Source organism: Camarhynchus parvulus, chromosome 1A (genome assembly GCF_901933205.1).
Source record: "Camarhynchus parvulus chromosome 1A, STF_HiC, whole genome shotgun sequence".
In the NCBI taxonomy this organism is placed as follows: domain Eukaryota; kingdom Metazoa; phylum Chordata; class Aves; order Passeriformes; family Thraupidae; genus Camarhynchus; species Camarhynchus parvulus.
This window is the reverse complement of record NC_044586.1, coordinates 64,383,771-64,396,440: the sequence shown is the minus strand read 5'-3', so window position 1 is coordinate 64,396,440 and position 12,670 is coordinate 64,383,771. Positions and strand designations below refer to the sequence as shown.

Here is a 12,670-nt window from a genome sequence, read left to right as displayed (position 1 = left end):
TTTGACATTTAAACTCAATTATGTTACAGAAACAGAGATTAAGATGAAGCTGATCTTCCTTTCAAAGCTCCAATTCAAATAATCCAATTCAAGTAATTCATTTATCAACTGATCAATCCTAAAGCAAATCTAGTTTACATTAGTATTTTAAATTACATAAAGGAAACTGAATTTGAAAGATTTGCCAAGAAGACCATTACTAGAAATAAACATTGTCCTAATAAAAGAAGAATCTCTAAATAATCTGCAAAACATGAAGGAGTTTCACAAAACCAGGATATGATCACTAGAATAAGTTACTTAGTGCCACTAGATTTGCAATGCCCTTACAGAACACTTTACTTCACAATAAGTAATTTTCCCTTAATAACTTTAAAAATCCATTCTCAACTATGACTTTCTTCTATGCCAGGACAAAGCAACATTGACATGCAGCCTATTTGGAATGTTATTACAAAATACATCATCAGCAGTAAAGATTAGGACCAGTAATTATTTAGAGGATCAACAGGCCTTAATTCCACCCATAAGAGTAGATCAGCTTTACAATTGCTTAGATTTTTACCACAAGATTGTTATCAGTTTGCTTTAAGAGAAATCTTTTCCACAGTTCACCCTAACTTGTACCATAAGACTATGATCCAATTTGTTTAAGACTATTTAAGCCAAAATTAATCTCTGTAGGTTTTTAAGGGGAATGTTAGAAAATGCAGCTATTAAGATGAATGCAGAATATAATTCTATTTAGCCTATTTTACATCTTAATAAATAGATAGTCCAAACTTATTTGCCATCTTTCACCTTCTCCTGGCTCCTCAATGAATAAGAAAAGATCACTTATCCAGAACCTTGTGAGGCTTTAAGCCTCAGTAATTCAAACAGAGTTTGTGGTTTGTCTTGCACTTCATAGTTAAGCCATGTTTAGCATTCATCCAGCAGATTCCAGCAATCCAATCTAACAGTCAGCATTTTTATAGTGCATAACACTAAAAGCAGTCAGTTACAAAAACCAGCTCTGGTATAAGTATTTAATTTTTCCTGACTTCTAAAACTTTTATTAACTGCCATAAAGTGATAGCAATGAGCAAAATGTCTTTTAAAGATAATGGAACTGAGTTTTCAAGGGAAAAATCCTTGATTATGGAAAGGAATATATTTCACAATACAACACATCAGCTGGCAAACCTTTAGAAAATAGAGATTCAAACCTTTCAAGATACAAAGTACACTTGCTACAAAAAGCAAGAGCCAAGGAACTGGCAGTTAATTTGCCCATCTCTTTCGTCTCATGACTGCACCACCTCAACAGATGTTCTAACATATAAAGAGGTTCAGAAAAAAACAGTATTTTGTGGAAAAGAAATTGTACAACAATATACCCAAAAGTATTCAACTGCTTCTCCATTAACTAGAGCACAAGAAGAGAGAATACTGGTTTAAGAGAAAAGGAATCTATCTTTGAAGATTTTCTTCAACCATGTCTGACACGGTGTCTTGCCCTAGACAGAGAGTTTTAGGATTGTCTCCCAAGTCAGTAAATATATTTTTCAGTTCTTGTTATTATTTATTCAGTTCTTGTTATTTTTAAGTCTTTGCAAGTACTTCTTCAGACTTACAGATCCCAATTCTAATCTTAATACCCAATCTCTATTTCTAGGACTGCTTCTCTTAGTGTCTTCATAAACTTTGGTGGTTTTTTTTCACATTTAGAACCCCAGATCATTATAAAGGGCATAGAAACCACCACTTGCACAAATGTCTTCACTTCCAGTTGAAATCATGTTTGGTTCTATTCACCACTATTCTTCCCCTCAAACACTATTTCAGGTATGTTCAGGTATAGCTACAATATTCTTCCAACCTCATCCTCTGGGTTTGCCCTGTCTCTGAATTACCAGTAGTTCAAGAGGAATAGCTTTTTACTTCAGAAATTGAATTCCTTTTCTTACTTTTTTTTTCAAGACATGAAGAGGTCTTTAGGTCAACTGGAGTTCTTGACAATAGTTTCAAAAAGAAGTAATTACTGTAAGTCAGAACATGGCACCCCTCCCCTATAAGACATCAAGTTTTCTCTTACCAAAAGAACACTGGTTCTTAGGTGAGATTCTGGTGATCTGAAGAGGAATCTTCCACAGGTTTCCAGCAAGGTACATGCCATTTCAATATGGTGATGAGAGAAGTCTGACAGAAGCATCTGGAATGTATTTATATAAAACCACAGCTTGTTAAACATCTTTTTCAGCTGCAGAAAACGTATCTACCAGATTGGACACTATGCTGGGGTATTAAATTCTTTATGGAATAAATGCCAATGGATTTCACTGATCAGATGTTAGGATTGGCAAGGCCCTGGCACAGGTTGCCCAAAGAAGTTGTAGATGCCCCATCCCTGGAAGTGTTCAAGGTCACTTGGATAGGGTTCTGAGAAACCAAGTCTGGGAGGAAGGAGTCCCTGTCCAAGACAGGGGCTGGAACCAGATATCTTTAAGGTCCCATCCAACCCAAACCATTCTATGAATATTCAAAAGATTAATCTCATTTTAAAATTCTTATAAGAACAGTCTATGGACCCTAAATTTATGCTTCAGAAGAACAGGATCTTCTGAAAGACCAGCATAAAAACTCCCCTCAAACCACCCAATGACACTGCACAAGGGCACAGTAACCTCAGAGCACACCTAACTGCACTGTTTGCAGTTAAGCAGTAACTCTAATTAACACAGCTTTGCATTTTACAGCATTTTATAGACAAGAGAGCTGAAATCAGGAGTGATTATGATTTCTTTAGGAATTCAGCTTTGATATCTAGCAAGTCAATGAACAGAAACTATTCATATAGAAAGTGATGTTAAGCTGTGAGTCTCAAGCATCTTTTATTAAAGGCACTTTTCTTTTTTAAAATCTATTTTTAATTTGGGACTTGACATCAAGGTTTGAATGTTTATCAGCATGCAAAGTGAGATGATGTGCCTACAGATTAATGCTTTCCAGAGATGTTTTGCTCCTCAACAAACAAAAGCACCTGCTTCAAATGGCATAAAAGCCTCTCCTTGCATTACTGAAATGCTTTTTGCCTCTAGTCCCTCACCCTTATTGTTATTTTCTCCACAAAAACATTAACTGAAATCAACATTATGGAAGTTTTGCAATGTACAGCAGATTAATAAGTAGCAATGTCTGCCATACTTCCAAAGAAAATTATGAGCAGTTTGGTTATGTCCAAATGTAGAAGTTTATTTTTATATATTCCTCCCATTAGAAGAGGTAAAACCTTCTAACTTCTACAGCAGCTATATAAGTCTCCTCATACACAGCAGCCACAGACACCAGGGTTTAAAATATCCCATGTAATGAATTCAGGTAACATCAGCAGCAGGTAAGTAAGGGGAATAGGATGGGGACACACTGTCAGCACCCATAGGAGTACAGGACTATCACAGCACCAACCTTTAAACAGTGGAGAGTATCGTTTTTGGAGAACATCTTAAACTTGGTGAGCTCACCAATAAATCTCACAGTTTTATTCTTTGTTTCAATGTTGATCTGGTCCTTTTTTCTTACCTAAAAAACCAACCAAAAACTGATTGTAAGCCCTCAAAAATACCCACTTCTTCTAAATTACTTTGATCTGAACATGCACAAAACACGCCTGGGAATTCAGAAGTGTTTGGTATCACTTTGGCCCCTCAAGCTCCACCTTTACTTCTCATTGGGCTTCCTAAAACCCTCCCTACAACCTTGTTTCTTCAGAAGATTTTGAATTCTTTTCCCCATCTCCTTACCCCCCCTCAAAACAATTAATTCCTCTAACATACCTACTCCTAATTCCTCTAACATCCTCCTCCTTTGCCCCAGTGAAGTAGTGATAAAGAATTCTAGATTCTATATTTTCAGAATCAATAAGAAGTCTCTATGTGAAGAGAGCCACTTGTACTGTCCTCAAAGAAACATTAAATATTGATGGGTTTTTTAAGTCAGATTTAGTAATGTGCAGACTTTTGAAATTACTGACATTCAGCATAAATTTAGGAACCAAACACAAATATATATCTATGTCTAAACATAACCCACAAAGTAGAAAATTTTATTTCCCCAACAAAAAGAGGTTTTTCTGAGAAACTTAACATTGTTAAGATTCAAGTAAGTTTGAGCAATTTATACACATTCTTAATGTCAGTATCAGAAAAAAAATTGAAATCTGTGCCACAGAGCTCAGAAAATGGAATCATCACTGTGCACCGTAACAAGTTTGGTTATAACACTTAAAAAGAAAGAGAAGGAAGCAACACTGAAAAATACATTTGGGTGGAAAATTTTGATAGATGAAAATTGTAAAATCTAATTTTAATTAAATATTATATGATGATACTGATCCCTCCAATAGTAGCCTTGTAGTGAGAAAAGTTTGAATAGGTCAGGTCTCATTTTGAAAGCAAGTTATTTATTTACAGAAAACTCTTAACACAGATGGAGCAGAGTTTCTAATTTTTGTAACTTCTGTTGTAACTGTTGTACAGTTCATTTATATAAATATGTAATCATATATGGAAAGTTGCAAAAACTACTCTTTTACAAAGACTCACAAAGTTACAAAACTTTCTCTTCTTTTTTCTAGAACTGCTGAGATGACAGGAAAATATTCACTGAATTTTAGAAGTAGTATCTACACAACACAAAGTGGGTTTTTTCCCTGACTAATGAGATTAGTTGATCTGGTTTTAGTAAAATCTAAATCACCAAAACATACATGGAACCTGAAATCCCCTTTCAGCATGGAACAGAGATCCTCTGCTACATCAGACATACAGGGATGCAACGTGGCAACCAGTCTTGCATAAAATGGTAGCAAATCCAATCTGCAAACAAAGAGAGGACAAAATAAACAATATATAGACAAAAATGCATTTATGTGTACAAATATGGGCACCATTTTAGTTGTGAAACGAATCAATGCACTGACAGAACTACATACATGCAATTTTTTTGGTCCACTTCAGAATGCAGTATCATTTAAAAACAACACAAGAAAGTAAATCCCCATATCCTGTTGGATATAGTTCATTTCATAGTTCATTTTCTTTTTAACTCCTGCCATAGGTAAAATGCTGAATACCATCAACTACAGAATGTGACCTTCAATAAATTACCAAACAGAAAGAAAATTCAGATCCATTCAACATGCAAAAAAAAGGTTCTTACAGACAAGGCCATGGGTTATGGCAAGGTATTAATATTTTTTCAGAAAAGCAGCGGACATAACCAGAAAGGTAGAGAATATCTTTACTTTTAAGGTGGAAAACCCCTAAATGAATAGTAGTTATTACATAAAACAAAGCTGAGCAGATGTGATGTGGCCACCCTTTTCCCAAAAACTCTGCTAGCACTCCCACAAATGGTAATATTTCCAAGTTTTCTGCAGAATTTCCTTATTTCCTTCTCTCTTGCCTTAATTACGTGCCTTCACACACATTTCCTTTGCACATTTATGCAAACCAGCTGTGTATATATCAGTTTTAAATGCAGAGAAACCAACTGCACTCTGAGGCCTCATAATATCATTTAACAAGCTGAAGGAAGTACTTTCAGTTTATTTTCAGAATGTTAAATTAATGCAGTAAACAGATGAACTCTAGAACAAGCCAAAGTAAGTGGAGAGGAACATCCTAAATTTGCACGCTTCTACTGAGAAATTGCCTGTAAGGGAAAAATACATCTTGAGTTTACACTTTATGAAGGATTAAGGTTTTCCCTAGTGCTCAGGAAAGGACAACAAAAAGAAAAAATCTGCTAACAAAAAAACCCCAAAAGCACAGCTGACACACAGAGCTTGTCCTGGCACAAAGCATCAAGACAAAAACTCCAAAACAAAGCCATCACAACTGCCTCCTTTCTCATTTTATGTCACTGGAGCCCATTTCCAAGACATTTAATACCCACTTACAGAAAAAGAGACAATTATATATTTAAATTGTGGGTTAGAAACATCAGAATACACTCTCCCCAAAAACATAACCAGGCAGCCTCCTGGTAACACACAAGACTCCTGGTGAAACATTGTGGGTGTCTCAGTTACCTATTTAACAGGTTTTATCTCTTCTGTTAATCAATAACTGAAGCAGTATTTACATTTTTCAAGCTTGTTGGAACACACAGTCAAGGCTGACTACCCACAGCAAATTACTACCATGTTATTAAGCATTTAGCCATTAACTTTGAGAGAAGTGAAAGTCTCACTGCTTCACACCCACCCACAACAGCTAAACTAAGAGAGGACTCTGGCTGAGCTAAGAGGATAAATTTAACTGAGGGGATTTCTGTATGGCAACTCTTTTAAAACAAATATCAGAAAGTTTTATTCTGGTCTCAGCAAGTACCTGCCTGCTGAGAGCTAATAATTTCATCTCTGTAAACTGAGTATACCTAGGGGAAAATTAAAGTCTTAGAGCACATTGTTGTTATTCCCTTGCAGGACACAAAAGGTTTCTTCATGAGGAAGTATACTAAGACTGGGTATTTCTAAATAGGTGAAATATAATAAGGAATAGCCTTGGGTTAATTATGCTGGAATTGGCAATCAGAGATAGAATTTGTTCCCTCTCAGAGGGAGACAAAATTTCATGTTCAGCAGTGGAGACATTCCAGTATCAGTGGCACCATCTACTGGTACATGCAGTGCTTTGTTCCCTCCAAAAGCATTTCCTTCCCTTGAGAAGGGGGGAAGAACTTAACTAAACCCCCACACTGCTTTCTCTTCCTGCTCTTCTGGCTATGAAGCAAGATCTGGCATCAGGGATGGGTCAGTCACTCTCTGAAGCACCCTGAATATTCAGCACCACAGTAAAAAGCACCACTTCTGACCACTGTCATTCAGACCCCATACCATGGACTGAAATCCAGTCAGCTCTGGATCTCAGGCTCACATGAGCTACACTTCAGTAAAATATCTAAGAGCACATCTTTTTTCCACCATTTCAAATGTCAGTTTATTTTAAAAAGCCCAAAATACCAAAACCAATCATAAACCAACTTACAGAAAAACTTATCTCAAAGTCCTAACTGCAATCTCTCTAAAAGGGATACATCCAAAATTTTATGCCCAGGAAGAGTGAAGGGGGCAGTTTGTACATTTCCTAATTTCTGTGATTCTACAAGACAGCTTAAAGAATGAAGCACTGGAGCCAGAACTCCTGCCTCACAAGGACAAGGATAATGGATAAAAGCAGTGCACTCACAGGGCCTGAACAGGTACTAAGTGCCACCCACACTGCTCAGTGGCAAGAGAAGGATGATGTGGAATTGGAATGTTGCCAGGGAAGCACTTTTGGCTTTTATTTCTGTGCCAGGACATAAAACTCCTTCATCTCAAGCACATCCCTCAATTTTATCCTCAACTGAAACAGGCCATGCAAACACTGGTAAGTCAAGTTCAACTGAACAAAAAGAACCTTGCTACAGAGAAGTCTCAGGATGAAAAGCTGACAGGAAATCCACAGGAGGCTTGCAGCTTTTGAATTAAAATGTGAACAACTATTTAACACTTAAGAAGCAGCTAACTTCTGAATGGAGAAAAACCAATAAAAACACTAAAAACTACTAAGTGAAAACAGATCTCTTGCTGGAGGTAAACTTGCAACACAGATCAACATAGATGGGAACATCAAAAAAAACCATAAGCCACAACAGCCCTATATGCTGCTTAACATTTATCTGGAATTGTTGAGAATTTAAAGTCTAAGAAAAGATTTCAGACTTCTCATATTGAAGTAAAAGAAAAATATTTACAGAATTGCAGTATTCCGGTAAAGCTAAATAATTTCTGTGTACAGGAAGATAATTCAGCAAAGAACCACAGAAAAAGGTCCTAAAGCTGTGAGCAGTATGGGTTAAATCACTGCCTGCAGTCCTGGATTAAAAGGCTAATATTTAGTTTTAAATCAATCCTCCAATGCAAATGCGAAAGCCACTCGTATACTGGCATTGAAAAATCTTTTTAAAAGGCCTTCTGTTCTGTTGGGTTGGAGGTTCAAATCACAGCTGAAAATGTAAATGTGATCCATTCATCAGTATTCAAACAGAGCAGGGCAAAGATGCATTCTAACACTGATTTACAGTGAGTTAGGAAGAAATGGCCTTTTTTGCTAAATCAAGTTTTCTGTCCTGAAGAATCCTGATTTGCCCCAATCTATCCAGCCCTAGAGGTAGCAAGAAAGCTCCCTGGCAACACTACATAATGACTTTATTTCATAGTGTCTGTTTTACACATCAAACAAAAAACCAGTTTTACACTTTCTTGATGAAACTCTTGTGCCTGCACATTTCCCAAAAGTGATCTCAGGAGAAGAAAGATAACTTATTGTCATTGAAATACCTCATTATGGCTGCAAATAAAGCAGCTAAACTTAAACAGCATTAACTGACATGCTTGGAAACGAAATGCTTTTTGAAAACATACTGCTTTATCTGCATCCTCAAGGACACTGCTCCTCTGAAGCTTTCACAAAGAAACTTCCTCAAAAACATCAGCATAACAAGCACTCCTCTCCCACAGTATTCCAGAGAGGTATTGCAAAAATTCTTGGACTAGTAAAAACAAGTATGGAACAACAATAATGGAAGGTAAAGCCATATCATTATGGCTCAGTGAAGAGATACCCTGAGCAAAATCATCATTAATGCACAGTACACAAAGCCTCAAAGCACTGTGCAACAGAATATACAGAATTTTCTACATCAGAAAGGATTATGAATGTTGATTTGAAGACACAGCAGAACTGCTCTTTTACCAACTACAGCATTACAGTTTACTTAAATATGGGGGTAGGTTGCCCTTTCAAATTGTCTGCATCTATGGGCAGCTCAGCTGGTATTTACAATCCAGCTGTTTGTGCTCAGAACAAGCAGCTCAGTCAACATCCTGTTTCTTCAGCTGAGTAGCCCAGAGATGGGCTCACCAATGCAGGAACATACTGAACTTAAGATCTTGAAAGAATCAAGGTAACTTGAGTATTTATTAGTCAAGTAGGTCCTAGAGCAGACAGAAGAAAAAGGAATTGAAAAAGCATTGTACATCAAATGTTAGTACTTCTTAATAGTAGGAATAGTATCTAAATAAAATATTCATATTTATACCTAAATATATACCTAATACCTAAATAATAATTCATATTTATAATCAAAGCCCAGCAGTGAGAAAATCAGCTGAGCCATTCACTTCAGTGTTAGCTCCAACCCCTGGACACCAGAACTATCACAAAAGTAGCAGCTCCTCAAGGCTATCTCACCATCTATCCTGCTCTGTTGAGGTCTATGAGAAAAGTTAATACTTTTTTAAATTACTTTTACTTTTAATACAAATCTGCAGGGCAATGGAATTACCACTGGGAAGATGACAAATCAATGGCAATGAGGAAACTATGTATGCTTCTAACTCTGTTCACAGTACAGCCTGATCACAGACATTTAACAGGGCAATATATCAGGAATTTAACTTTTGCTTTCATGCCATCTATGAAATCACACTGCTGAATTTACAAGCCTTACCATGCTGTTCCTGTTTAAAAGTACCTCCTTTCACTATGCACAAGTTCCTCCAGATCATTGTCACCTAGCACAATTTAGCAGATTATGCAAAGAGAATAAAGAATTTTCAAAGAGGTTCCAAGAGTTAACAATCAATTTCAGCAATCTGGAACCTACAGCACCAGGAAACAACACAGGGCAGTGGTACAAGCACTACTGTCTGGTCACAGACCAGCCAAAAGACACTTCCATTTTACAAGTATGGAAAATTCTCTATTCTAGCAGAGCTGAAGGCAAAAGTCTACGTGCTTCTGCTGATTTTTTTTACTGTAAATGTTCTAAGCTGTGAAAAAGAAATTCTGCTCACAGTGTGTTTTGATGCATTTCATGATTACCAGCAGGCTGATAAACAGAAATGTTATTTCCTCTGCTGCCTACACTTGGGCTGAAGAGCACCTTGTCAACACAGAAGATAATCAGTTGCCTGCCTCCCCTATCATTAATTAACTAATGTGTTAGGCACAATCAGGCCTCTAGCAAAATCTCCAAACACTGAGGTCAAACATGTAAATTTTAGAGGCAAGAACATACAAGAGAAGGAAAGATTATGTGCACTGCTTCACCATGAAGTCAGGTTAATGCCTCAGTCAGCAAACAAACCACTGGTTTGCACACAGCAAGAGAACAGGGTTATTAGCACAGCAAATGCTTATTTCAGATGGGATGTAGAAACAGGCTGAATTGGGGTTGAAAACACAGCACAAGCAGTGATGAAACTTGAGGAAAACAAAGCACCAACTCTGTTTGTTCAAAGCCAGTCTACACATGTGTTGAGACAAAACAGATACTCAAGCTATGTTTTTCCCCCCAGTGTTAAAAGGTAATGGAATCAAAACTCTTAACAAGAATTCCAAGATGATCATATTCACATTATATTAAACTCAGCATCAAAACAGCTTATAATGAGAAACAGGACAAGGTGAAGCAAGAAAAGCAACTTCTTCATAATTTCACCTATTTAAGGATCAAGTTTACCAGAGACCAGAGAAATATATTATTCCTCTAATGAATTCCATGTTTTTATTTTAATATTTGCAAACATTTTTGGAAGCAGGGCTCTTCCCGTAAGTGCAGGAAATCTGCTTACACAGGGACAAGGAGAAACAGCAAGAGCTTGACACAGGCAGATGTACAGAGACAAAGAGAGGCCAGGCTCAAAGTGGCTGGCCTAGAACTGGCTGTTGCAGAAAGCACAAGGCTCTTACAATGGCCATGTACTGCATCAGAATTAACACATCACAGGAAATCCTCCTTCCAAACTATACTGTGCACAAAGTGCCCACAGGCTCTAAAAAATCGTGCAAGTTGTCCTCAATTAAATAAAACCTCCCTTTTTGGTATCAGGTATGTTTTGCTGTTATTTTCACAAAAATTAAAGTAATTTTAAAAAAGTAATGAAAAGAGATCTGCTGTAAACACCAAGTACCAGAAAAAAATTCCTTATTAAAAACCTTAATTTTTTTACTATTTATCATGGTGTGGATCATTGATTCTAAATATTTCTTTGGTGCTTCAGCATAAGCCACTCCAAAAGTGCAGATCAGGAATAAACAATTGGAATATACACTGGTTTTAAAAAATACATGCACATGCTAAATTAAATAATAAATGGGTGGACCCAGCTTGGTCCCCTTCTGCTCTTACCTTTGTCTAGGAACTATGAAAAGTGCTCGTACCAGTTTTCTTCTGTTGGCTTTTGTATTCATATTCATGCAAAAATCCATTGCTGCCTATAAAGAGCAAAGTTATTGCAATGTTTCACTTTAATGCAGTGGGTTTTCAAGAAAGCAACAGAAAATGGTGTTTAAACACAGCTTTTACAGAATTATTCCTACTACATACAACTGCTTTAAAAATTACCATAAAGAAAAATCTTCAGTTTTGGCTAGAACTGGCACAATCAGAAAACATGTCCACTGAGAGGAATACAGACTGATTAAAAATTAATTCAGCTACTGTCAGACTCCAAAGCTTGAAATCTTTATTTCCTACCTCTCTGATCTAGCATTAAGGCTTTTAAGAGTGCAAAAAACTGAAACTATGACCGTACCTTGTCTATGAGGTCTCTGTTGACACAGTTTGGAAGCTGCTGAAGAAAAGCATCTACTATGAGTTTTAAATGAGATCCAGTACTGGCTTCTTCATCCTCTTGTTCTAACAGAGGGAAATAAACAAGCAGCAGACATCTTTAAGCTATGAAATATAATTGTATACCAACACATTCCCCAAAAGGTGCATTTATAATGTTTAGTTGTAAAGTATTCATTCCTCTTTGTAGTCACTCTTTCAAACTGCCTTTACATTTGCTTACTTTTAAAAGCTGTGTGAAGGAATCAGTAACTTTCACTACATAAACATCTTTAAAATAATTTTCACTTTTATCTGAATGACTTGCTACAAAATCATTTATCACAATCCTAGCAGTTTCTAGCTGCTAGCTCCATAAATAAATAAATTGCCCTGAATGCACTCTATAAATCCACAAACTAAAACAATCAAGTTAAAAAAACAAACCACAAAGAAAAAGAATTCTTAAAACCAATTCTTTTTACCTTGCTCATCAAGAAGCTTCTTTGTAAGATCTTCTGCCTCATCTCCACAGTCCAACTCCAGTGCATCATCATTAATATCCAGGTTCTCCAGCTCCAATTCCAGATCCTCATTCCCAGCTGCTTCCTTATGATCTTTGGCATCTTTTGAATCTATTTACAAGTAGAAATACCAAATAAATACTGACAAACTGTCATATACACACAGTCATTATTAGAATACAGGAAGATTAATGCTGCTAAACCTACATCTCTACTGTCTTAATGCAAAATCTTTTACACAGATGAAGAAAAAAAAAGGAAAAAAAGGGAAAAAAAAGAACAGGAGGAAGGTGTTGATGAAATAACATACTGTATTAAAGGTCAAATAAAGATTATTAGTTTCCTTGAACACAATATCTAAATCTGAAAGATTCAGAAAAGAGCAGTTAATATTTTTCTTGGACCACAACACTGGTCCAACACTGAGCATTTTCCCAAGAGATTACAATCTGCAGAATTTTACTGTTTTTCAGGCCTCCTTCCAATTGCATTTGCAGACT

General features: G+C 36.5%; 1 protein-coding gene across 1 annotated transcript in view; it reads right to left on the bottom strand.

Annotated features, from left to right (window-relative positions):
- The window catches only part of UPF2 (UPF2 regulator of nonsense mediated mRNA decay), a 53,542-nt gene that overhangs the window by 27,317 nt on the left and 13,555 nt on the right, over window positions 1-12,670 (bottom strand). Inside the window, exons 6-11 of the mRNA XM_030959779.1 lie at window positions 12,132-12,281; window positions 11,630-11,733; window positions 11,224-11,309; window positions 4,748-4,856; window positions 3,448-3,561; window positions 2,078-2,194 (exon numbers count right to left, since the gene is read on the bottom strand). Of these exons, the coding sequence (XP_030815639.1) occupies window positions 2,078-2,194; window positions 3,448-3,561; window positions 4,748-4,856; window positions 11,224-11,309; window positions 11,630-11,733; window positions 12,132-12,281 (680 nt within the window). The remainder of the gene's footprint in view (window positions 1-2,077; window positions 2,195-3,447; window positions 3,562-4,747; window positions 4,857-11,223; window positions 11,310-11,629; window positions 11,734-12,131; window positions 12,282-12,670) is intronic.